Source organism: Notolepis coatsorum (genome assembly GCF_963971535.1).
Source record: "Notolepis coatsorum genome assembly, chromosome: 7".
Lineage (NCBI taxonomy): Eukaryota > Metazoa > Chordata > Actinopteri > Aulopiformes > Paralepididae > Notolepis > Notolepis coatsorum.
Window position 1 is genome coordinate 76,522,212 of NC_140171.1, and position 27,911 is coordinate 76,550,122.

Genomic DNA, 27,911 nt, shown 5'->3' on the forward strand with positions numbered 1-27,911 from the left:
ATGTGTTTAGAATGATGACATAATTTTGTAATTGTGAACATGCAAGGTACTAAAATGTATTCTGAGAAACATTGAAAAGTATTGCATTGATTCTCAATGACTTCTCAAACAAAGTTCACTTGGAACCGAACCGAGACCACCCTCTACAGGCAGACCTAGCTGCAGACAGTTTTCTGGTGCAGACCTGAATTCGATTGGGGGTGTTGACACTTCCCAAAATGAATCAAAGTGGTAAATACTTCAGGGTTCCATTCAACCAGACTAAACAAGGCAGGTGTCAAAGCAGCCTTAGTGACACGCTCTACACATCCAGCTACTGAATCATCTTTTTATCATTTCTGGCAACAAAATACGAGGCCAAAGGCACTACACCATTCCATTAAGTCATCTCAACCAGCCAGTATATTATTATGAATGCTATCTTAGGGGACCTGGTGCATGTCATGTTATTCATGACATCTGGGATGGTTTTGCGTGTACTTCTAACTCCAATACCGAGCCCGGGGGGGTGTTGCTTTTCTATTAATACCGCAGGGTAGCGGCGGAGGTTGAGTTGAGTGACTTAATGAGATATCTATTACAGCAGGGCACAGCGGAGCATGACAAATCCTCCCAGCTATGTGTGTGGGAGGCCAATCTTCCATGACAAATCCTCCTGCCCTGCCCCCACTCCCCCGCTGATGGTCTAGCCGACACAGGGCTGTACTCTATGGTAAACTGAGTCAAACTCAACACAGGGCTGTACTCTATGGTAAACTGAGTCAACACAGTGATGTACACTATGGTAAACTGAGTCAACACAGTGATGTACACTATGGTAAACTGAGTCAACACAGAGTTGTACACTCTATGGTAAACTGAGTCAACACAGAGCTGTACACTCTATGGTAAACTGAGTCAACACAGAGCTGTACACTCTATGGTAAACTGAGTCAACACAGAGCTGTACACTCTATGGTAAACTGAGTCAACACAGAGCTGTACTCTATGGTAAACTGAGTCAACACAGAGCTGTACTCTATGGTAAACTGAGTCAACATAGAGCTGTACTCTATGGTAAACTGAGTCAACACAGAGCTGTACACTATGGTAAACTGAGTCAACACAGAGCTGTACACTATGGTAAACTGAGTCAACACAGAGCTGTACTCTATGGTAAACTGAATCAACACAGAGCTGTACACTCTATGGTAAACTGAGTCAACACAGAGCTGTACACTCCATGGTAAACACATGGTCTCATGTGGAACTGGAATACCTGAAGTACCAGCTGATACAGACTAGAGTACCAGTCCGATTGGCTGATACAGACTAGAGAACCGGTCTGATTGGCTGATACAGACTAGAGAACCGGTCTAATTGGCTGATACAGACTAGAGTACCAGTCCGATTGGCTATCCAGACTAGAGAACCGGTCTGATTGGCTGATACAGACTAGAGTACCAGTCCGATTGGCTGATACAGACTAGAGAACCGGTCTGATTGGCTGATACAGACTAGAGTACCAGTCCGATTGGCTGATACAGACTAGAGAACCGGTCTGATTGGCTGATACAGACTAGAGAACCGGTCTAATTGGCTGATACAGACTAGAGAACCGGTATAATTGGCTGATACAGACTGTCTGATCTATTACTTCCTCTTCACTAGTCTGACTTCACAGGGTGTTGATTGCGCATATACAGTAAGCATCCCATTGGCTGATGGTTTCAGTGGGAATAAGTAAAAGTATCGCCTGATCCAGATTAGTGGTGAGGGAGATCACTCACTTCATCACTCACTACCAGTGGTGCAGTCGTAATATCAGAACTGCCTGGACGCCACGTGCACGTGCGCTCCCGCGCACGCATTCATGTTCCCTCGCGGTCGCACAGAACAGATGATTATTATGCATAAATAGTAGGAAACATGTTTGTGTAGGAAATTACTAGTTTTAGTTTAGTTTTTGTAAATATTGCCTTGAAATAAAGAGGCTGAAAAAGGTAGCAGGATGTAGCCTTCAATATATAAAGAAATTATATTGTCAACAGATATGGTTGAAAAACAAACAATGTTTTAAATGTAATTGTAGTTACAATTTTTTTAATTTAATTAACTTAAACTAAAAAAGTAAATACAAACTAAATTAACAATGTAACTTACAGTTTATAGAAGGACGGTTTCCTTCTGAAGCACAACTTAAGAAATGTCTCATCCTTCCAGTCGGGACCATTGTCACATAGTGAGAGCTCCACAGATCAACCCCCAGAGGGCTTGTATTTTGGTTTGGCTCTTCTCGTTCTTTGTTATGTTAGTATGGTATCCTATTATTATGCAAAGACTAGGTGATAGATAAGTGCCGGGTACACATCCGTGCGCGATTGCGCACACTTCTGCTCAGCGAACTGCTAGGACGGCGTGGTACCGGGTGGTACCACCACTGCATCACTGCTCACTACCGATACCAATTCTGAGTATTGACTTCCAGTATTGTCTGATACCTGATCAGTTACTTTTACTCAAGAGTATAGACTTACACCATTACTTTGGGGCCATTGGACAAAATCGATTGAGATGTAATCCATTTTACAGAGATCTAGAATGCTTCTATGTGCCAAAAAACCTGAAAATCAATTTCCTCTGATTTATAACATGTTATACACCATGCTTTTAGAATTGTGGGGACATTCTCAGGTACCAATGCCCCCTGTGTTGGCCTGGTATCGGTCAGATATCCAATACCAGTATGGGTGTCTGTGTGTCCCTCCCTCTAGCAGAGCTGTTAATGGGACATGGAGTTTCAGGGTGCTTTCTCACTCACCATCGGGGTCGAATCAGCTCTGTTCTGTCTTGTTCCATCTTTGGGTGCGAACTCCCCCCCCCCTCTCACCCCTCTAGTTTGTGTACACACTTCAGTCTTGGTTCGCTCCGGGTTCTGTTTACGGTTTGTGTTTTGAGCGTGTAAGCTTGCCGTAGGCGATGATGTCACGCTCGAACGTCAACAAAGGAAGGAAGAGTTTAACACACTGTGGTGGAGACTGGATGCTGATATAAAGTTAATGAATGTTTATCAGCTAATAAAGTTATATTTGAACATCTGTTGTCAAGCCTTGTCAATATAACCCACCCCCTTTTCTCACAAATGGAACTGGTGTTGTGGAGTCAGCTTTTGAGCCTTTTCCAGGGCTAACGCTAAGCTAACGGCTAATGCTAGTTAGCTTAGCCTATTACTAGTAACATTGCTCTTAGCCTATTACTAGTAACATTGCTCGCATCAATTATATTGAATGTCATTGATCTACCGGTCGATCACAGCCGACTGGTTGGGCACCACTGGTCTATAGAAATAAATGCATTCGAACAAGAAAGTATAGTAGACATAGCAATGGCAAACGCTAACGCTAAGCTAACGGCTAACGGTAGTTAGCTTAGCCTATTACTAGTAACATTGCTCGCATCAATTATATTGGCCTAATGCGAGCCAGGGAAGTGTTGTGCTTTGTAACGTGGCTTCATGTTTTCATCCACTGAGCTGTGAGGCTCCACATGCTTGTTTTGGTTGAGGTCTGAACTCGCAAATTGCCCATAAATATCGTTTTTGTGGGCGGCTACGTGGCGTAGTGGGCAAGGCGCTCACCACGAATGCGGAGACGCTGGGCTCGCCTGTTCGAGCCGAGCGCTCCACATTGCTTTCAGTTTAGCTGGTCGTTCATACTAATACACATTGGCCGTATTAGGGGGTGGGAAACTGATGGGTGGGGATCGGGCGTTGTGGACAGCGACTCCTACAGGTTGGTTGGTGCACCTGCGCAGTAGAATCAGGAAGTGTCGGGGGCAGCGTGAGCCTCTCACGCGTTACTCCTCGCCACTGAGAGATCGAGCTGCGCAGGTGAAAAGATGCGACTGCTGTTACCTCAAGTACCGGAGGGGACTTGTGCTATGTATGACTTAGTCCACATTGCAGCCGGCTTGTGGGAGGCAAGAAACTTCGTTCGTGACAGGGGAGGGTTGAATTGGATGATACGAAATTGGGATGGGAGAAAATATAGAAAATGGGAGAAAAAGTGGATAAAAAATATATATATATCGTTTTTGTGGGTATTGTCCAGTTGTTGCTGTGTGTTTTTATCTGCCCAAAATTCAAGCAAGCATGAAGCATTACAGTAACGACGCTGTGTGTGTCAGCAAGTTGATACAGAAGCCTCCCGTGTTTTGGTACAAGCTTGTACACCACGCCCCCGCTCCTACTGGCGCGCACCCGGAACCACCTATTTCAGCGGTCCAGGTTCAGCGCCCCCGGGGACGAATCAGCGGGGGACGGGGACGGGGGGGAGCGTTCTCACTCAGACGGACACACCCTTTTCTGGTGCGACCCGGTGCTGATTCAACCCCGAATGGTGAGTGAGAAAGGGCCATCATAAGCCAACTGTTGTGTTCTGTGACAGTTAGAAACATGGTGTGAATGGATGTGTTTGCTAGTCTTTTGGCCAGATCCGACTGGGAGTAGAGTCAAATCAATGATAATTGCAGCTATGACCAATAGGGTTACTCAAGAAGAAGCGGCCAGGTAGCTCAGAGTACATTCCAACTGTGAAGAGTGTTGGGGAAAAAAACATCCAGAAGAACCAATATCAGGGCTCATATTTTTCAAAGGAGTAGGACTAACAACTTAGGATCAGACTTCTCAGGTTACATAACCATATTATACACCTCACTATGGCTGATCTCAGATCAACACTCGTACTTTGAGTTCCTTGATAAATACAGGCCCTGGAGTTGCATAATGTGAGAGAGAATTGAGAAGTACATGTAATTCTTTCTCACAGTTGTCACAGTTAACGGTTGTCTTGATTGACAGGTGTGTCGTACCGATCTGTAATATCGAGCTCTAAACAGAACCTCCGGTCCAGCACGTCTGTGGTTTTGCGGAGGCAGGACTTGAGCATGACAGACTCCGTCTCCCCCTGGGTTGAAAAAGAGAGAGAAACACATGGTTACAAAATAGGTTCTAGTTGGTTCTGGGTGACAGTCATTGTAAGAGTACTCTTTAAAGGGGCACTTAATGTTAATTACAGCTCAATTAAATGGTATCAGTCCCTATAAGACAAGGCATTGCTATTTTTTATCTATATCCTTTCATTGAGCTGTAATTAATGCAACACAAGGATTCAATGCCCCGATGACATCACTGGTGGCCATATTCAAACCCATTTACTCTCGAAAACTGTCAAACTAAATGAATGTGTGCAAACCTGAGAGTTTTTGGAAGTTTCAAGTTTCAAGTTTCTTTATTAGTTGTCATACAGAAATACAGGATACTTTTGTATGAAATGCTTCTTTCTGTTTTGCTCCTGAGAGTGTGCTAGGTAAAAATAGATCATTATAAAAAGTATAATAAGTATAAAATAGAAAGTAAAGTACTTAAACAAGTGTAAACAAGACAGAAATGTTCAATATACATATGTACAATATACAATGCAGAGTAACAATACAGTATAAATGGGATGAGGTAAATGGGATGAGGTAGCTTGTGGTGCCACCTTGTGGTGGTAAGGTAAGATGCAGGGCTTGGCAATGAGGTGCAATAAATATAAAGTGTGTTAGTGTGTAAAGTGGGTGCTACAGTAAGTTGTCCATTTAAAGTGGGTGTGTACGTTTGGGTGTGTGTGCTGTGAGTGTATTTGATGGTTTGTTACATAGTGTTAATTGTCATTGAGCATCCTGATGGCCTGGGGATAGAAGCTCTTTCTGAGTCTCTCTGTGCTTGCCATGAGACTCCGCTATCGCTTGCCTGACCGCAGCAGTTCAAAGAGGCAGTTGTTTGGGTGGCTAGAGTCTTTTATTATTCTCTTGGTCTTGCTCTTACAACACTTGTTGTAAATGTCTTGGAGAGTGGGAAGCCCACCTCCAATTGTGCGTTCGGCTGAACGGGCCACTCTTTGTAGTCTGCTACGGTATTGTGTGGTGCTATTGTAAGTGTAAGAGTGTGAGATTATGTGCAAAATAAATCAGCATTGTATTTCGGTGAAGTGCCCCTTTAAGTCCATCATTGGGGGGTGACTAATTACATGGTGAAGATATTAGAGAAGACGGTGATGTAATTTGATGGATGTGACAGGTGGCAGTGTGTGTGGTGGTATGTGTTTCCACGGCGACTCACAATCTTTCCTCCGGACCTGTGGTCGAAGGTCATCATGTGCAGAATCTTCTGCTCCTTCACAAATGTGCAGTAGCGCTTCACCCAGCTGGAGCCGAAGGGCGGAGGGCCTGGAGACACCAGACGTGATCAGGGCGCCAGGTTGATAAGTCATCAGCAGCTGGGTTGTTAACATTATTGTTCAACACAGCTGGTATTCTCCTAATTCACCATTTGACTTGACCCTAGTCATAGCCCTAGATTATTCACAGATACACACTCTCTCACATGAACACACACAAGAAACTACAGTGTTGAGGCAAACCTAATCATTTAGCTTGTAAATATCATAAAGTGTAGAGACTGATCTTGGTAATAAACCTTATGCTATATGTGTAGCTGCTGGCCAAGGAACCAAATTGCTTAACTTTGATTGGGAAAGGTATTATTTATTAAAAAAAAAATTAAATATGTTTTTTTTTTTCTTTTTTTTTAACTTTCTTTTTTAGCGTTTATCGCTTTTCTGGTCAAGCATGACCGACAGATACAGGGTGAAACGGGATATAGATCAGGGGAAGACATTCTGGCAAATGACGGCGGGTCCGGGAATCGAACTCGGAGTCCACCAGATCCGTGACGCAGCACGGTTTTCCCCGACGCAGAAATAGCGCTGAGATATGCGGTGAGCTACTGGAGCCCCCGGTAGATTTGTTTTATTTGTTTGTTCTACCGGGCAGTCCGGTAGAGAGAGAGAGAGGAAGAACGGGAGACAGAGCGGGGGGAGACATTCGGCAAAGGACACCGGGTCCGGGAATCGAACCCAGGTCGGCCGCTTCGCGACACAGCGAGTTACATGGGTCGCCACTTGGGTGCATGGTATTATTATAGGAACGGTATTATTATAGGAAAGGTATTATTATAGGAAAGATATTTGTATTATCTGTATTATATTATAATATAGATTTAAATCTATTTCAATGTCATATTTTAGTTTTTTACATTTGAGTAAGATCCCAAGGCCCACCTGAATGGACTCACCAGAGAGCCTCTGCACACTAGTTAAGAACCACTGCCTTACTACTGTATATGAAAGAAAAGGATTTGACCATGGAAAAGGCTTTCTATGAATGCTGTCATTTAATAGAAAACCAAAAAAATGGGTGTTACGTTTCTCTTGGACGTAGAGGTATCCTTCACTGCTGATGGGGCTGGTCTGCCTGTACTCCGGAGGAGTTTCCCGGATCCTCTTCATCAGCTCAAACACCTCCGACCGCGTGCCCTCAAACCTACTCCTCGTCTGGGAGAGACACAGACACTTAAAGATGGACCTGTATGGGTTGTTCAGATACTGTAAATATACAGATACAGCACTCAAAACTCAAACCTCTCATGCCTCTCTACCACTCTCTACCACTCCTCTATTGTTCTTGACCGGGCCAGATTTCACACCTCCACTTCCTCCCACAGGCTGGGCAGATTTTCATCTTAAATTTTTATTCGTCCCAAATGTCCCAGCCCCATCAGATTTCTTAGCTTTTTTCACTGTTTACTTATCATGCATTGCAACACTAATATATGGTCAGTACCCCAAGTCAGACTGCCCATATAAAAATTATTTTGGGGGTCTGAGGGCAGTAGCCCCCGACCCCCTCCCTGGGGAAGCACTTAAGTTAACTACCCTCCCTTTGTTCCCCCAGCCAACACCCCCGGAAAATTAACACCTGAGTAGACTTAAGTGGCACACAAGCAGCAACAAGCAGCAGACAAGCAGCAGAATTGGTTTGATTTTTGAGCGCTGCGTCTGTAAGCACAGAACAGGGCTTTTCAGAGATGCCTATCTTCAGATGAGTGGAATCATCAGTGTAGGGGGCGTGAACAACACTTCCCATAACATATTTTGAAAGGTTAACCTTCTGTAGTGTGGTTGTGAAAGGGTTAACATGTTTTGTTGTGTTTACCTTTTTAAAAGAAAATGTGAATTGTTCACACCCCCTACACTGATGATTCCACTCATCTGAAGATAGGCATCTCTGAAAAGCCCTGTTCTGTGCTTATATTTACAGTATCTAACCCTAACTAACCTTACTGTCATGCACTTGTCCTAATAAACTAACCTACACTGTAACACGCAACACTTTGATGAGCATTGTTACTCAGCTGATAGAGTTGTACCCTTCCTGATGACTTGTCGTACAGAACTTGTAAGTCGCTTTGGATAAAAGCGTCAGCTAAATGACTAAATGTAAATGTAAATGAATGTTATGGTGATAAACCATAGAATTCTAAAGAAGAAAACTCTCCTGTTCACGCTAACATACAGGTTTCTCTCTCCCTCACTGATTTCTGACCTGACCTTTCTGGTCCAATGCACACATCAAAAGATGCATAATCTTTGTTAGTTTGTGTGACGTACGTGGGTTGGTCATTATCCCAGATGCCGCCCGTCTCACTGATTGTGCCGATTGCCTGAGGAGTGGCAGGCTGACGGCAATCAGCCTCAGTAGACGGGTGGTTTAAAAACCGGGCATGCGACACACATCCGGGTGCCTCATTGTGTCGTTTTGCCAGTGACCAGAGTGTTGGAGGTTTCCCTTGAATTGCCACTGTGTGTGGAATTATATATTTTGTCTTATCAGACCTTTGTTTGTGACAGCATGAAAAGGAGATACATTTAAAGATAGATTTATTTTAAAATGTAATAAGTCAGGGGCATTGTTACTGACAAGTCCAGAGGACAGAGTGCCCCCTGCTGGACAACACCATCACTTTCCAACAATGGCCTTGACCGGGTCTTGAACCGGTGATCTTCTGATCATGAGTCCGGAGCTCTACTCATGTAGCCACGCTGCCGGACATACATGTAACGGTTAGCATTTGTTTTGCAGGTTGTTTCCATCCTGGAAGCTGATTGGCTGACACCACATTCTACAGTGACTGTAAATCCCGGTGTGGTCTGGGGTCAGTTATTTCCCCCTACACCCTAATGGTTAAGGTTAGGATTTGGGGAGGGAAAGCTGATCCTAGACCAGAGGGGTAACTCCACCCTGCAGAGTCAAATTGCCCCCTAGCAGCACAAAGTCAAGGTTACAGTGTGACAAAATGAACTAACAAACCAATGAACAAATTAACACACAGAGATGGATTCATAGTCCGCCCCCCCTCCATATGTGGATCATAATTAGTCACCTAAATAGTTTTAGGTGTAATGATGACCATTAAATCTTTTTCACAGTGTTGATAAAAAGAAAACTCTTGTATTGATGAAAACTGAATACTGCTGCTCCCTTACATTCTGAAGATTGATCTGCAGCTCTGTCTTATAATGGTCGAAGTCCTTCGCTAGCTCAAAGCCCTGGTGATAGAAGGTGAAGACAGTCTGGAAGAAGGCCAGCATCTGAAGAGACAACAAGGCAGAAGGAGGAAAACTGGATGAACAAAATGACTGAATGGACAAAGTATGAGCGAGCCCTCTTGAGGGTCAACAACTGAAAGTGAACCCAGATTGAAACACAACTACATTTTGTTAGGTTACCAAGTCAGTACTACAGTAAAAAAAAAAATCCCCCCAGATAGGGCCCAGAGCGGGTATAGTGATTACGATCTTCCAGAACCTCTCATGCTTCCTGTGATCTCAGTAAAGAAACATGCTAAGGGAGTGGACTACTCACTGTCAGTAACACCCCCCTCAAATGACCTCAGATGAAGAACCACATTACTCTGTTTTAAGTGTTAACATTTTTGTATCTAAAGATGGTAAGTTAGTATGTTGTGTTCATTCATAGATACAGACAGGAGTAGCTTGTGATATTACATTCACACTCCAGGTTTGGATTGACTTTACAAGTAGTTACACAGGTTCAAATGCAGTGGCGGACTCAGGCTGTTTGAAGGGCAGGGGCAAAAAGAAAAAAAGGGCACCTACTGCGCAACATGGGACCCCATCAGTAAGCAAAAAGATATGATGCGTCATGTATGGTGAAATAGTCTTCATCCTTGATTAAGATTAACATTAGAATAACATAGACAATCCAGATTAATAGTATAACCACACCTCTATGATAAAAACACACAGGGAACAATACACCTTTCAAATGTTTATTTCACCTCATTGTCATGGTGTTTGAAAAGTAGATTTATCATGGTGTTTGAAAAGTAAATTATCATGGTGTTTGAAAAGTGGATTTATCATAGTGTTTGAAACTTAGATTTATCATGGTGTTTGAAAAGTAGATTATCATGGTGTTTGAAGGCCTAAACCATTGCTGCAGTGGTACATTTCTCAATGCTAAAGATATCAGTGAGGAATATAAATATTTGGGAAACAGCATTTTAATATAGTCTGGGTTGAAAAATAGTGAACCTATTCTTTAAAAGCTATTTACAACATATATTTTACAGGATATAAAACAGTTTAACAGTTAAAGTTAATTTGAGTGCCGTAGAGCTTCTTCCTTTCTCTCTCCTAATAGGCCGTGAGCCAGGGCCCCAAATTTGGGCCACGGCTACCATCTTGGGGGACTAACTTTCATAGTGATTTTTGGGAAGGTATACACCCCTGCTGCTAGAAAATATGTGATAGCAATGCAGCAGTTGCCTCCAAATGTGTGCTATCATATCTTTTATAACACTACCAAGCATATTTTTCAGGCCTCCTGTCCGAAATTACATGCCCCAAATGAATCATGATAGCTCCTGAACAAGGCCTATATGCATGTTTCTGGTCTCCTTTGATAGGTAACAAGCTAGGACATATGAATCCAGTGTAAGTAAACCCACATATATTACCATTCCAGAGTAAATTGAGATACAATGAAGGAAAACATCATATTTATATCCTCGCCTGGTACATAATCTTAATTTAAAAGGCAATATGACCATTATTACCAATATCACATGGATAATAATGCAACTGAATGTGTCCTCCTACTCCTTGACTACAAATGTAACTCTGGATCTGATAAAAATTCACAAAAAATACAACATTTATGATACAATTTATAAAGATATCCCATTTGATCCATGGACATGACTTTTAAAGGCTGTCTAGATCTATAATTATTATTATTATTATCCGACTCCACCCACCCATATGAACAAACATTTTATTGGATGTCTATAAGCCAACCACTGTTCCACATCATCTAAAGTGGACTGCATTAGAGCCACACCCCTCTTTCAGCAAGCATGGCCGATCGTGATGCTACAAGAAAGCGTAAGATACATTTTAATCAAGTAATCATGTTTACATTTTTAACACAAACCACCTTCTACTTCCTTATGCAGTGTGGAATAATAATATAATGCCCTCATCATGTAAAGACATTCCCCTCCCCTGTGTCCCCTTACCTGTGTGCCCCTGTGGGATATTTGTAGATATCCTGAAGAAGAATGTTCTCAGTCAACCGAGGTTTGGATAATAACAAGGTTTATTAACCAAACAGATAGAAATATATATAGTACATAGAGAGAATGGCTGAGGCTCTCGCCCCAGGTGATCAGCTGAAATGACCCAGGTAAAGAGACCCGGATTCTGGTCGGGAGGAGCCCTATATAGTTAAAGGGGGGGGGGTGTGGTCCCATTTGATAGGTCAATTGGGTGGGGGATGTGGTCCCATTTGATAGGTCAATTGGGTGGGGGAGGGGCACAGAGGTAAGGGGACACAGGGGAGGGGAATGTCTTTACATGATGAGGGCATTATATTATTATTCCACAGCAGTAAGGACAGGTAATACTGAGCTCATCCAAACACTGAACAAGCTTGGGCATGGGGTCTATTACTCCCAACTTGAAGAGAAGGACACGGCTCTGTGTATCCAAAAGCTAGCAACAGCCTCAATTCAAAGAGTTGTACTTCCAGCATCAATCTTGCATTGGACAATATTGATAGACTTGAGGAAACTATCACTGGAAAGGGCACATCACATAGAGTCAATGGCATAGTTGTACAGGCCAATGTCAATGGACCACAACTACCAAGAGCTGAGCTTCCACACATTGAGAAACTGAAGCAGAGATCGGTCACCATTGAGGACCAAGAACTGGGAGTATATGTAGCAGGTGCGCGTGTGGGCCCACAGCCTCTCCCAACCAGGGAACACTGTGTCCAAGAAACCAAGGAAGCTGCTCTTCTTGCCTGCAAGAAGAACCTGGTGTGGGCACTTGCAAGGCAAACAGATACAGAGAATCAGACAATCCCAAGCTGGACTGGTTTTAATATCAGCACCAGGGACCAAGAACCAATCTCACAAGATATAGTTGGGTATCTGCCAACCATCAATTCACCAGCCACACAGTTGACCAGTGTTTGAAATCCTGAATCAATCAGAGATAATCAGAAAGGAACTGCATCTAGAATCAATTGTGGTAGTCATGGATCAAGCACTATATGCGAAAGCCACTGAAATTGCCTGGAAGCACAAAGAGCGCTTCTCCAACATTCTTCTCAGAATGGGGACATTCCATACCATACTGTATGTCCTTGATGGTAAACACTATAACCGTGCTGTCAGGGTCCACATGTACATCTATGAAGCACTGATGAGACTCGCATGGGCAGAGTTCAGAGTTCACACTGTGGGTTGAGGACAGCATTCCAGAGAAGAGTGGGATGATCAAATCATTCTTGGACAATGTGAAAGACATGGCCAGTGACTTGAACCAAAAGACGGCGAACAATCTGCTCCAAAGTCACCTCTTAGCTGAGCTGATAACCCTGTGGACAGACTTTCTGGAACACCTCCGTCACAACAATGGAGAGCTTTCTGCATTCTGGATGTCATACATTGACATGGTAGATAACGTAATACTTGGCCTTCTGCGTGCCTCTCGTGAGGGGGACTGGGAGTTGCACCTCCATGCTATAATAAGTATGATCCCATGGGGCTTTGCTTATGATAAGATAAATTATGCCAGGTACCTGTCCCCTTACTTCTCTCAGATGAAAAACCACCCAGAGAAGCATCCTGCTGTGTATGAGGCCTTCAAGACAGGCCAATTCTTGGTGCAGCTGTCAAGTAACAACCCCTTTGGACGGATCCCTGTGGACCAGGCTACTGAAGTCAGAGTTAACAAAGACACACAGACTCCTGGAGGCACAACAAGGTTCAGCTTGAATGCTGGAGCTGTCAAGCGTCACTACATAACAGCTGAGCACCACAGTGCATTCCTGGGACAGTTAAGGGAGATGGTGCAAGGTAACAAATCAGAGGTTTGTCATACAGAGCTACAGCGGCCAAGAATCCAGAAAGATGAGGAAGCAGTTTCAGCAGTGGTTAGCCTCATACAGGAATGGGTCAACCCATTTGCAAAGAAGCGGGACCTCATTATCATCTCTACAGCAAAGACAGCCCCCAAGGAGATTGCTTCCGACCTGATCAATGCATATGAGATTGGTGAGCAATACAATCTTCAAGGATGAGAGACTGGAGAAAGACCCACCAGCAAAGAAATTCCATGACCCAATGAAAACCAACAGGCTAAACACATTCAGTGATATGTGTAGGAAGAGAGACGTGAAATCAAGTGGGAGGGCAATCATCTTAAAAGCAAACAGGTATTTGTTTGGACACATCAAAGTGATGGCACAAGGGCGCAGTCTATATATGGAAGATATCCTTTCTCATCCCCTTGGGCGATTTTCCTGGGCCCTGTCCACAGTCCACACCAGGCGGATTGCTGAGAAAGACAAATAAAGCTACTTTGGCCACGACCTTACAGAAAAATGTAGCAGAGCAACTCCCAGGGAACTCTGCTACAGTGGTTGATGGAATGAACTTGGTCCAAAGAGTGAAAGGTGATCAAGTTACTTTCAGAGATGCTGCCACAACAGTTCTGGGTATGGCTCTGAGGGAAGGCAGTCAGAGTAGCAGAATAGATGTTGTGTTTGACACATACAAGGAGAACTCTATCAAGAACAGTGAAAGATCTCTACGGGGTGAAGAGACTGGTCATGAGTTGCAAGGTATCACAGGTACACAGATGGTGAGGCAGTGGAGGAGCTTCCTGACCAAAGTCAGTAACAAAACTAGTCTCATTAGCTGTATAGTCGATGAATGGAGGAAGGCAGAGTACAGAGCAAAGCTACAAGACAAGATTCTGTATGAAACTGTGAATGACAAATGTTACAGAATCTCAGGACAGTGAGGAGGTGTCAGCTCTTCAATGCCAACAAGAAGCAGATGGCCGCCTACTTCTCCATGCTGCCCATGCCACAAAGAGAGGGATACCCATCTGTAGTTATCTGCTCAGAAGACACAGATGTCTTTATCATGTCTTTAGCGTTCTGTGACAAGATTGAGGCCCCATTGTTCCAGATGTGTGGCAGTAAATCCTGTGCAAGGCTTGTGGACACCAGGAAGGTTGCTGCCACTGTTCGCGTGTGTAGGGCTCTCATCGGGTTGCATGCATATACAGGATGTGACACTGTAAGTGCTTTTGCAGGCAAAGGGAAGACAAGTGCCCTAAAAATTCTGACCAGCAATAGGCAAAATCAGGACACATTCTCAGAGTTGGGTCAGGAATGGGATCTCTCCCCAGAGCTGAGGGACAAACTAGATACATTTACATGTCTCCTGTATGTCCCAAAAGCATCAACCACCAAGGTCAATCAGCTCAGATATCACATTTTCTATGCCAAAAAAGGTGAACTTGAAAGTCATCAACTCCCACCATGCAAGGACTGCTTAACAAAACATGCACAGAAAGCCAACTACCAGGCTGGTATATGGAGAAGATGTTTGGAGAAGGACCCACAAGTGCCAAGCCCTGTTGGCAGAGGCTGGAAGATGGAGAGAGAAGAACAGTTGGTGGTGGACTAGACGGAAGGCCAGCCAGCATCCGATGCCGTCCTGGATCTACTGGCCTGTAACTGTCCAAAGAAATGTTAACTCCCAAGATGTATGTGTTGCAAATGGCCTCAGGTGAAATGACATGTGTAGACTGGCAGACTGTGAGAACCAGGCATCCACCTCAGATAGTGTGGAAAGTTCTGATGAAGATGAGGAAGACATGGAAGACTTGGAAAATTATTATGATTACTAGGTTATTAACAGTAAACCAATTGTAGAGCGCCACCAACAGCGCCACGGATAGAGACTGAGAACTGTCTGTACTTTCCAAAATAAACAAATATTTTTCTGAAAACATTATATATTATATCATTATATAGGTCTAACTGGGCTGAACACATTGATAGGTGACATGGCATGACACTCTGTGGCCCTATATGAATGTTGAATATGCATATTGATCAATATTCATTGTTTTTTATTACTATTTCAATGTTTTGGGGAGATTTATGTTTTTGTAACATGGCAGTATTGAAAGAAATAGTGTTTTGGAGTAAAATTACCAGCAAACAGTCAACATGTAAACGGTAACCATGGCCAAAACATTTACATCATCTGAGTACCGTACTTTTCGCACTATAAGCCGCACCTGACTATAAGCCGCAGCAGCTAAATTGAATGATGTGTACATATATAAGCCGCACTGGACTATAAGCCGCATGTGTTTTAATGTTTAATTACCATATGTAAGGAGTGGAGCCTGCGGCTTAATTTGACTCAACACAGGAAACCTCACCCGGCCCGGACACGGAAAGGATTGACAGATTGATGGCTCTTTCTCGATTCTGTGAATGGTGGTGCATGGTCGTTCTTATATTGAGCTTTAAGTTCCCACCTCTACAGAGAATGACTCCCACCTCTACAGAGAATGACTCCCACCTCTACAGAGTGACTCCCATTGGGACACAATACTGTCGGACAAATAACAAGAATTACCTCATTTACAAGTTGTATTAAGTAAATAAGGGAACAGATAAATAACATTTCAATGCAGTAAAAAAAGCAATATTTCGATTTTCGGGTTTTGTCCACATATAAGCCGCACCGTTATATAAGCCGCAGGGTCGAAAAATGGGGGAAAAAACCGCGGCTTATAGTCCGAAAAGTACGGTATACCTTTTTAAACGGTATCATAAATGTTGTATTTTTTGTGGATTTTCATCACATCCACAGTTAGATTTGTAGTCAAGGAGTAGGAGAACACATTCAGTTGCATTATTATCCATGGGTTATTGGTTATAATGGCCTTTTAAATTAAGATTATGTACCAGGCGAGGGTAAAACATGATGTTTTCCTTCATTGTATCTCCATTTACTCTGGAATGGTAATAGATGTGGGTTTACTTACACTGGATTCATATGTCCTAGCTTGTTACCTATCAAAGGAGACCAGAAACATGCATATAGGCCTTATGGTTCAGGAGCTATCATGATTAATTTGGGGCATGTAATTTCGGACAGGAGGCCTGAAAGATATGCTTGGTAGTGTTATAAAAGCTGTGATAGCACACATTTGGAGGCAACTGCTGCATTGCTATCACATATTTTCTAGCAGTAGGGGTGTATACCTTCTCAAAAATCACTATGAAAGTTAGTCCCCCAAGATGGTAACGACCAACCCTACTGGCTCACGGCCTATAACTCTCCTTCTCCCCTCCCGCCCTCTCCTTCTGTCCTCCTATACTCCCCTTCTCTCCTCCTATACTCCCCTTCTCTCCTCCTGTACTCCCCCATCTCTCCTCCTGTACTCCCCTTCTCTCCTCTTGTCCTCTCCTTCTGTCCTCCTATACTCCCCTTCTCTCCTCCTATACTCCCCTTCTCTCCTCCTGTACTCCCCATCTCTCCTCCTGTACTCCCCTTCTCTCCTCTTGTCCTCTCCTTCTGTCCTCCTATACTACCCTTCTCTCCTCCTATACTCCCCTTCTCTCCTCCTGTACTCCCCATCTCTCCTCCTGTACTCCCCTTCTCTCCTCTTGTCCCCTCCTTCTCTCCTCATGTCCTCTCCTCTCCTTCTCTCATCCTGTCCTCTCATTCTCTCTTCTACTGTATCTCTCCCTGCCCCCTCTCTATCTTCCCCATTCTCTCCATTAAAGTTAATATATTGTACCTGGATACTGGCTGGATCAGTGGGATATTTTAATGGCAACAGGAGAGCATTCAAGTTATTTGTTGTTGTGTCGTTTGAATCATTTCTCTCCCCATCATCATTTTCATCCTCGCTTTCTTTAGCATCTCCATGACAGTCTCTTTCCTCAACTTCTTCATAATTTCTCTCCATAGAATCATCTGCATTTCTCTTTCCTCCACTTCTTCATAATTTCTCTCCATAGAATCATCTGCATTTTCTCTTTCCTCCACTTCTTCACCATCTCTCTTCCTGATATCATTATTTCCCTCTTGACCAGCTCCATCTTCATTGTCTGTACTGTCTTTATCTAAGGTGGAGCAAATAATATTTGTTTTATAATAGTAATATAATTGTACTGTATATAATATTCGTACTGTAGCCTACAATGTTATAATTGTATTATAAAATAATACGTATAGCACTACCACCACTAGCCCTCTTGCCTTGATTGGAATAAAAAGGGTTGGTCAATTTAAATGTTTAAGACACAATTGTCTGTCCAAAATAAGCATTATTGACCATGTTAGCACCAGATTCTCAGTTATAATCCAAACTACAGTATGGCTCTGTGAGACAAGCTTGTACATGTATCTAGTAGTGAGGACAAATATATAACTGTATCCTTATCTCCTCCATTACTATTGTTGCTTTTAGACCCAATTTTTCAAAGAGCATTTTTCAGCTGCTTTTTAATATTATTCCGATTTCTCTCTCCTTGGCATTCTGTAATCATAAAATATAGGCCAATGCTAAACCCACTTCTTATCAGGTGGGGGCCCACATGTGGGCCCTCTTGAGGACGATTTGCCCACATGCACTTTGGCGACCTCTAGTGGCTTGGTTGTGCATATTTTTTTAATACAATATATATATATATATCGAATTAAAGCCCCATTAGTTGCCTGTCGATAGCCCTTTCAGGTGACAAAATCCGTTCAGCGGTTCTCGAGTTACATGCCGATATGTGAGGCTTGCGCGACGTACACGGTATTGCGCAAATACTACTCCCGACTCTTGGGGCTCTAGTTCGGTCAATCATTTGGCGATCTAGAAAATGATTGGACAGGGTTGTAGCCAATGAGTGTGGCTTTCCAATGATACCCCACCTGAGGATGTACGAATCAGGGATCTAGGTGAAAAGATAAAAACCGCAGAATTAGTTGAAGTCTATGAGAAAACTGAGCTTTTCTTTTGTACACAGTTTACCAAAATCACTCCTAATCACTCATTTCTGAACAGATCTTTATGATCTACATAAGACTTCAGGCTATGGATCTCGGGTGTTTTTTAAGCCTCCATCCATTCTGGGGAAAACTACTTCTGGACTACTACAGAAAAACGTGAGTAACACGTTTTTCTACAACTCAAGTTCAGACCTATGTTACTCTATTTCATTAGCACTAAAGGTGAGTTGTCCTTATTTCATCAGAAACTCCAGAATGTCATCTTTCAAAAGAGACCAGGCTCAAGTTTAGACCATTGGAAGGGCACCAATGGGCACGTCCTCTCATTATCGCCACTCAAAATACCATTTTAGCGTGATGTTTTCAGCTGTGGGGGCACATAGTCAAGTTTAACCATTGGAAGGGCACCAATGGGCACGTCCTCTCGCTTTTGCTACTCAAAAGGGCACTTTAGGTTTAGCGCGATGTTTTCAACTGTGGGGGCACATGGTCAAGTTTAGACCATTGGATGGGCACATCCTCTAGTTTTTTCACTCAAAAAGGCACTTTTGTGTGATGTTTTTCAACTGTGGGGGCACATGGTCAAGTTTAGACCATTGGAAGGGCACCAATGGGCACGCCCCCACTTTTTTTTGTGTGTCTCATTCGTTATTAGAATTAAATTGTATTTTAACAGATGTAAAGAAAAACAACAATAACAACAACAGCATTATATATACCCCTCGGCACAAAAAGGGCAGCAAATTAGACCCAGGCAACTACCGCCCTGTTTCTATTCTTACCTCCATCTCGAAAGTCATGGAGAAAATAGTCTACGAACAGGTCGAAAAGTACCTGGCGGAAAAAAATCTAATCTACAAATTCCAATCTGGCTTCTGAACGTCCCACTCCACTGACACATGCCTCCTCTATTTGAACGACCACATCAAACAAGAGGTGGACGCGGGCAAATACTGCGGCATGGTCATGCTGGACCTACAAAAGGCCTTCGACACTGTCAATCACTCCATTCTAATGGACAAGCTAAAAGCAATTGGTTTTGATAGCTTATCAGTGAGCTGGATGCAATCCTACCTGGAGGGGAGAGAACAGATGGTAGAGGTAAACGGTACTCTATCCCCCCCCTCACAGTGAGCTGTGGTGTTCCACAAGGAAGCATACTAGGACCGCTACTCTTCCTAATTTATGCAAATGACATGTCGTCAGCCTGTGACTGCAACTTGTTCCTGTTTGCGGACGACTCAGCCCTGCTGGTCTCTGACAAGAACAAGTTGCAGGTTGAAAAAACCCTCAGCTCGGAACTAGGCAAAATCTGCATATGGCTCGCTGATAACAAACTATCATTACACATGGGCAAAACAGAGTCCATTCTCTTCGGTTCAAATAACAAACTCAGCAAGACCGACGGCTTCTCAGTTACAGTGGGTGACAATAGTCACAAGGAAAGACAAAATTACCTACCTGGGTTCCATCCTAGAGGCAAATCTTTCCTGTGACAAAATGGCATCCAATGTAATAAAAAAAAGTCAACCAACGAACTAGATTCTTGTACCGGATCTCCTCTCTGGTAAACAAGAATACCCTGAAGACTCTGGCAGGAGCACTCATTCAAGGGTACTATGACTATGCATGCACCTCATGGTACCAAAGCACCTCAAAGGCGCTTAAAACAAAATTACAAACATCACAAAACAAACTGGTCAGACTACTACTTGACCTGAACCCCAGAACCCACCTCACCCCTGCCCACTTTGACAACCTAGGATGGCTTAGAGTAGACGACAGAGTACAGCAACTTGCAATGGGCCTGGTCTACAAGATACACTATACGACCGGGGTGCCCATGTACATGTCAAAATACTTCCCAAAGGTCAGTGAATACCACAACCACTACACCAGAGGAAGCTCAACAAATCATGTTAAACCCAGATTCGGCTCAAACAAGGGACTAAACACGTTTCGCAATTATGCCACAACAATGTGGAACGCCCTACCCAAAGCTGTAAAGGAATGTGAATCCCTGCCCACATTCAAAACCGCTCTTAAAGAGCACCTACGGGAGGCTGCAATTCGAAACTGGCCACCGTAAATGCCCAAAACCCCCACCACCTCCTAATAGACAGTCTCCTCCCCACCGCATGTATATATTCCCTCCCCGCCGTATGTATATTATATTTCTCTCCCACCCACCCACGCCCTCCTAATGTACAGTCCCCTCCCCATCATATGTATATACTCTGTCAGGATCTAGGGGTAACAGTACTGTATATTTGAATACTGTTTATGTCACAAATGTATCAGTACTAAATACCTATATGTCCCTATGCCATAAATGTCATGTATGTTGTGTATGTCATAAATGTCTATATGAATTGAAAATGGGGGACCCTGATGGAAACAAGACAAACGTCTTTCTCAGGTCTGCATCCCCTTAACAATTGTATGTATTGAGCCGTACTGTATTGTACCCATTCTGCAATCTGTTAAATAAAGTTTTCATTCATTCATTCATTCATATCAGCCATCGGCCTCCCTGCAATCTAAATATCGGCATCAGCTATTGAAAAAGCCATACCGGTCGACCACTACAACCAACCAACCATCTCGTCTCACTTACCGGTTCCGGACACTCAAACTTCTCGCCTTACTTACCGGTTCCACACACTCAAACTTCTCGTCATACTTACCGGTTCCACACACTCAAACTTCTCGCCTTACTTACCGGTTCCACAAACTCAAACTTCTCGCCTTACTTACCGGTTCCACACACTAAAACTTCTCGCCTTACTTACCGGTTCCACACACTCAAACTTCTCGTCATACTTACCGGTTCCACACACTCAAACTTCTCGCCTTACTTACCGGTTCCACAAACTCAAACTTCTCTCCTTACTTACCGGTTCCACAAACTCAAACTTCTCGCCTTACTTACCGGTTCCACACACTCAAACTTCTCGCCTTACTTACCGGTTCCACACACTCAAACTTCTCACCTTACTTACCGGTTCCACACACTCAAACTTCTCGCCTTACTTACCGGTTCCACACACTCAAACTTCTCGCCTTACTTACCGGTTCCACACACTCAAACTTCTCGCCTTACTTACCGGTTCCACACTCTCAAACTTCTCGCCTTACTTACCGGTTCCACACACTCAAACTTCTCGCCTTACTTACCGGTTCCACACACTCAAACTTCTCGCCTTACTTACCGGTTCCACACTCTCAAACTTCTCGCCTTACTTACCGGTTCCACACACTCAAACTTCTCGCCCTACTTACCGGTTCCGGACACTCAAACTTCTCGCCTTACTTACCGGTTCCGGACACTCAAACTTCTCGCCTTACTTACCGGTTCCGGACACTCAAACTTCTCGCCTACTTACCGGTTCAGGACACTCAAACTTCTCGCCTTACTTACCGGTTCCACAAACTCAAACTTCTCGCCTTACTTACCGGTTCCGGACACTCAAACTTCTCGTCTTACTTACCGGTTCCGGACACTCAAACTTCTCGCCTTACTTACCGGTTCCGAACACTCAAACTTCTCGCCTACTTACCGGTTCCGGACACTCAAACTTCTCGCCTTACTTACCGGTTCCACACACTCAAACTTCTCGCCTTACTTACCGGTTCCACACACTCAAACTTCTCGCCTTACTTACCGGTTCCACACACTCAAACTTCTCGCCTTACTTACCGGTTCCACACACTCAAACTCCTCGCCTTACTTACCGGTTCCACAAACTCAAACTTCTCGTCTTACTTACCGGTTCCGGACACTCAAACTTCTCGTCGTACTTACCGGTTCCACACACTCAAACTTCTCGTCGTACTTACCGGTTCCACACACTCAAACTTCTCATCTTACTTACCGGTTCCACACACTCAAACTTCTCGTCTTACTTACCGGTTCCACACACTCAAACTTCTTCCTCTCCTGGATCTCCTGCAGTTTACAGACGTAGTCCAGAGACTCCTCCTGAAAGTGTTGCCTCATGGTCTCCACCTGAACGTCTGCCTGGAGGAGGAGGAGGAGGAGGAGGAGGTGGAGAAGACACCCCCGCACAATCATTATAGTGACAGACTGATGTGTGTCAAGGAAAAATAATGTACAATCACTCCACAAGAACTACATGATTGATTGATTGATTTGACCGTTCCAAGTGTATAATCTCCTGTGTGAGATTAGAACATTTGAGAATTAAACATCCCTAATGGGTACTGATCATCAAAAGCTACAGAGCTACAATACATCAGACCGGCACGTTTTCAGGCAGGCCTATTTCTCCAGTCAGCTGCAGGATATTTCCTCATTTCCCTACCTGGACATTTAATATTAACTTATGAACTTTTGGTTCCCAAAATAATACTTTTCTTTATTCTCTAATAAACAAACAAATGTTTCACTCTTCTCCTCACTCTCTCTGACTTTATATTAACACTGTCTGCCGGGCAGCGTCTCCGCTCCACGGTCTGTCTGATTGATATCAGCCAATTAAAAGGAAGGGATGATTAGGTGGCCTTGATGTCAGAGACCTGATTGGGAATTTGGCCAGGAACGTCAGGGAACCCCCTACCTTTTGCGATAGACGCCCTGGGTTCTTTAATGACCGAATTCAGTCAGGACCTCGGTTTAGCGTCTCATCCGAAGGACGGCACACGCAGCTGTACGGTGTCCCTATCACCGTAACAGGGGCATTGTTACTGACAAGTCCAGAGGACAGAGTGCCCCCTGCTGGACAACACCACCACTTTCCAACAATGGCCTTGACCAGGTCTTGAACCGGTGATCTTCTGATCATGAGTCCGGAGCTCTACTCATGTAGCCACGCTGCCGGACATACATGTAACGGTTAGCATTTGTTTTGCAGGTTGTTTCCATCCTGGAAGCTGATTGGCTGACACCACATTCTACAATGACTGTAAATCCCGGTGTGGTCTGGGGTCAGTTATTTCCCCCTACACCCTAATGGTTAAGGTTAGGATTTGGGGAGGGAAAGCTGATCCTAGACCAGAGGGGTAACTCCACCCTGCAGAGTAAAATGGCCCCCTAGCAGCACAAAGTCAAGGTTACAGTGTGACAAATGAACTAACAAACCAATGAACGAATGAACACACAGAGATGGATCCATAGTCTGCCCCCCCCCTCATATGTGGAACCATATGAAATGAAAAGTGTGTATCAGTAACATAAAACAGACCACTGTTCAGTGTATTTTATTGTCACACAAACGTTTGTGTGTTGAGTTAATAGAGTGCAAGACTCTTGGTGGTTGCGCACAAATCACTGGGTATATTTATTCAGCTCTGATACCCATCTAGGCTAGAAATGCAGACCTGCGCGTCACCAGAGTCAGGAGAGAACAGAACGTCAATAGTATGAAGTGCTCTCTCTGCTTGGTGTGTATACAACATATATGCCCCCTAGGCCTTACATGGCTGTGTTCTCACGAGGACAACATACAGCATAGAATACACTGTCATTGTTTGGAAAGGGGCAGGAGATAATTTCCTTCCATAGCAGAGATGTGTATTCATGCCCCAATCCGTCTGCAACAAGTCCTGTTATGTAACATCAACTATTTTTCTCTTCCCTAACAACCAAAACCTTTTTTTGTTTTCTTGAAAAAACTGAAATAGCCTCAGCAGCGTTTCTCTGCCTCGTCAGCAAACTCATCCATTACAGTTACAATATCCACTTAGAGGAGTACTGGTGTCACGCATTGTCCCGTGAGTACAGTGGCACAGCTGCTGGGAATGACCTTGGTGGTGCAGTAACGTTGAACATGCCTTTCCTTTCCCAAACCGACCATGAAAACACAGGCCAGTGGAAAGTCAGGAGGGCCAACGCACGGTGCGCTGCAGCGAGAGCCTATCCCCCCACAGCAGCAAAGACAAGAGCCAAAGCGGAGAGCCTCAAAACTAAACAAATTAACTATTTCTTTCCATCCATTTTGGGGTGGAAGCGAGTTGCAGTGTGATTGGCCTATTCTCCCATTTTCCCATGCTCTCCGAGAGAGACAGAGACAAAGAGAACAAGAGAGAGAGAGACAGAGACATAGAGAGAGAGACAGAGACACAGAGAGAAACAGAGAGAACAAGAGAGAGAGAGAAACAGAGAGAAAGAGAGAAAGAGAGAGAAACAGATAGAACAAGAGAGAGAAACAGAGAGAACAAGAGAGAGAGAAACAGAGAGAGAGAGAGAGAAACAGAGACAGAGAGAAACAGAGAGAACAAGAGAGAGAGAGAAACAGAGAGAACAAGAGAGAGAGAGAACAAGAGAAACAGAGAGAACAAGAGAGAGAAACAGAGAGAACAAGAGAGAGAGAGATACAGAGAGAACAGAGAGAGAGAACAAGAGAGAGAGAAACAGAGAGAGACATTAACACTTTCAGTGCCGACCACGCTATATATCTTTATTTCATCCCACCCATTAAATGCAGACGACGCTAATTGTCGTTTTTTATTTTTATTAGCGATCTGAATTCATATTTCATCAACCGAGTCTCCCGTTGGTACAGCACATACAACTCTATGAACTCCGATGGGAAAATACCGCCCCCTATCGTCTATCCCTGTGTAACTGCAGCCCATTCGATTACACAGGTCGATGGGTGGGCGGGGGAGCCTACTCGCTCCACTATGCTGGCGAGCCGTCTGATGAAGAGGGAAGTGATTGCGAGACGGAAAGCAGCCTGGAATATATATTTACAGCAGCCAATAATCAATCAATAAACGCGATCGATATTTGGAATGGCGATCAGGAATTGGAATAATCTTTTTGGAGAACATCTGATGTAAGGTAAGGAGTCTATGTTACCAGTTTTAGGATAATCAGAGCTGTTTTCACTGAGATAACAGCGTGCCCCGTATGTGTATGTGTGTGTGTGTGTGTGCTGTTGAGGAAATAAGATAATCGATTTCTCAGCTCGCTTCTATAGCGTGCATAAGTACACATATACTATCGATAATCTAGCGTTTATTTGAAAACTAATCATAAATAGGCCGACAAATGACAACGTGTCTAGTGTATTCGAGAATATTCCAGTAAATGCCGTTTATGGCGGAATCTTTCTATTTTCCTGAAATTTTTGAGAAAACAATAGCTTTTCGAAATGCTATAAAACGGAAATTAACCAATTAAAAAACAATCCGTTTCGACAATGTTGACTGCAAACAAATCATTGATAAGCGACGGACAGATTAGACACATAGCCATACTTTAAAACATAGATTATGCGTTTTTAACGCTATCATTGAAGTGGATGCTGGCATCCAACGGACATTAATCAACGTTAATCAAAGGCACTGAAAGTGTTAAGAGAAGTACCTCCTGTAGCTGCGGCTCCTTCTTCTTTGCTGACATGTTCAAAAGCTTTTCCAAGGAGCTGTAGTACTTCTCAGTTTCCTTCTCGTACCTCTTTCTCTCCGCCTTCAGAAAGCCACAGAGAGGAAGAAGTACAGACAACAGCTGTTTTAACATAGGATTCGTCTCACTGACAGCGTAATAGTCACTGTGTTACTGAACTAGCAAAGCATGTATCACAGAAGTCCATCAATAGCTAATATTGGAGCTGAGATCTGCAAAGTGAAATAGTGTAATATTGTTATTACCGACAGTGCACTGATAGTGTTCTATCGCTGACAACTTGGTCACAAATAACAGGTCATTATCATTAAATGACAACCGTGGCCAATGAGCCCTGGCTCTGCGCCATATTGTATGGCAAAATATGTCATGAGAACACTATGAACAGAGTGTGTATAAAGTGATTAAATGTCATACGGTACCTTTGCTGCACCTAGCTGGTCTTTCCTGAACTTCTCCAATGGTTTCATTAACGTTTCTGTGATGTTTCTCGTCTAGAGGGAGACGGAGACACAGGCAGGTCACTTCTCAAATGTATTCTGGTACAGATTGCACACAATTGTAATAATTTGTCACGTAAGCCACCGAGTCACTCCAATGCGGTCACGTAGCGTGATTACATGCAATTACTTTGCCTCTTGAATAGACAAAATTAGAGGGTAAAATGGACACTTTATTCCAATTTGTTATTTGACTAACGTTATTAGCATTGCCTACTACATTATTTTGATTTGATTTGATTATATTTAGCTGTGACCAGCACACCCTCTTTTTTTTTAAGTAGTTAATCGCATTGGTGTCAGTGAACCGATACGCATATTTGTTCCAAGATATAACATTTCTCAATCGTCAATCATCCAAAATGTAACAAAGCCTCCAATTGGCTCAGACAGTACGTGCAAGGCACATAACTCGGCAAAGTAAGGCATTGGGGGGGGGGGGGGGGGGGAGTAACGTTTTTGAAAGTTTTCGGTATTGGCATCAGTATTGAAAATACCCAGCCCTAATTTCAAATTGGGTATAATGACTTATTTTGTCTAAATCTAATCATCAGAAAGCCTTTCCCCTTTCAAACATACTTCAGAGTCATCCAGTGATCACTACTTGTTCAAAAGTATTACTGTAATCTGGTTACATTTAATCTGATACTACCCAACACTGAACACAGGCGTTATCCAAATGAGGCCATCACATTTCCTTCATTATTGATTTAACATACGACACAGCCTCATTTCACCACCAGCACGATGCCTCTGGGAAGAGTTTGTTGACGCCAGCACAAAGTGGCAGCTGTATAAAGTTACTATGTGCCGGGCTTGGCTTGTATTCACAACAATTTAGAGTGACATAGTGGTAGATATGGTCATATAGAGACAGCTGGGGAACAGCTGTCCAAAACAGCAAAACACCTCCAGGGTTGCAAAATGTCAGGAATATTCAAAGGTGGAAACTTGTCATGGCAATTACTGAGAATATATGGGAATTAATGTATGAATGAAAAGTGTTATTTTCACAGGCTGTATTTACCGTGTCAAACATTTACCATAGAAACATAAACGTTGTACCATATCATAAGCACTAAGCATAATTGCAAACCCTTGTAATATAAGTTTAATGAGTTATGAGTTGAACTTTAAAAGGGACACTTTACACAGAAAATCTATGTTGATTTATTTAGCACATAATTTCACACATATACCAAAATGTATTTAGTCCGAATTTAGTCTGAATTAATGAGTTTGAATATGTCCTCGACCTCCAGTGATGTCATCAGAGGGAAATTAATACTTAATTACAGCTGAATGAAATTATGAACATGAAAAAATAGCATCTACATAATTTCATTGAGGTGTAATTGATACAACACAAGGGTGCAGTGTCCTCCGATGACATCACTGGAGGACACAGTCAAACTCACTAAAATGTCAATAACTGTCAAACCTTTGGGAAAACTGTCAAGAGTTTAATGAATACACCTCCATATGCATAAAATGTGGTGTTATGATAGATAGAGTGGCCATGCTCTAAAAACTGCATGGGATTAGCATATGGGTATTGATTGATGACAAATATACGGTATGTCTACAAATGGAAGACTCGTGGATATAGGACCCATGGAACCCATTTCCATTCAGTTATCTTGAGGTGAGAGGGTCTAGGGTCCCTTTTAAAATGACAATGCCATTTTTTCCCACACCAAAGTTTAGCCTAATTTGGAGAGCTTTTAGCACGCTTCCCAGCAAGCTAGCATGATATGGTTGGTAC

At 43.3% G+C, this 27,911-nt stretch overlaps 1 protein-coding gene across 2 annotated transcripts in view; it reads right to left on the reverse strand.

Moving 5' to 3' along the window:
- Window positions 1-27,911, reverse strand: part of arhgap10 (Rho GTPase activating protein 10) — a 282,472-nt gene that overhangs the window by 171,219 nt on the left and 83,342 nt on the right. For both annotated transcript variants that reach the window (XM_084318126.1, XM_084318127.1), the window contains exons 4-10: window positions 26,069-26,140; window positions 25,608-25,709; window positions 22,185-22,295; window positions 9,405-9,509; window positions 7,283-7,412; window positions 6,140-6,246; window positions 4,849-4,943 (exon numbers count right to left, since the gene is read on the reverse strand). In XM_084318126.1, coding sequence (XP_084174252.1) covers window positions 4,849-4,943; window positions 6,140-6,246; window positions 7,283-7,412; window positions 9,405-9,509; window positions 22,185-22,295; window positions 25,608-25,709; window positions 26,069-26,140 — 722 coding nt within the window. The remainder of the gene's footprint in view (window positions 1-4,848; window positions 4,944-6,139; window positions 6,247-7,282; window positions 7,413-9,404; window positions 9,510-22,184; window positions 22,296-25,607; window positions 25,710-26,068; window positions 26,141-27,911) is intronic.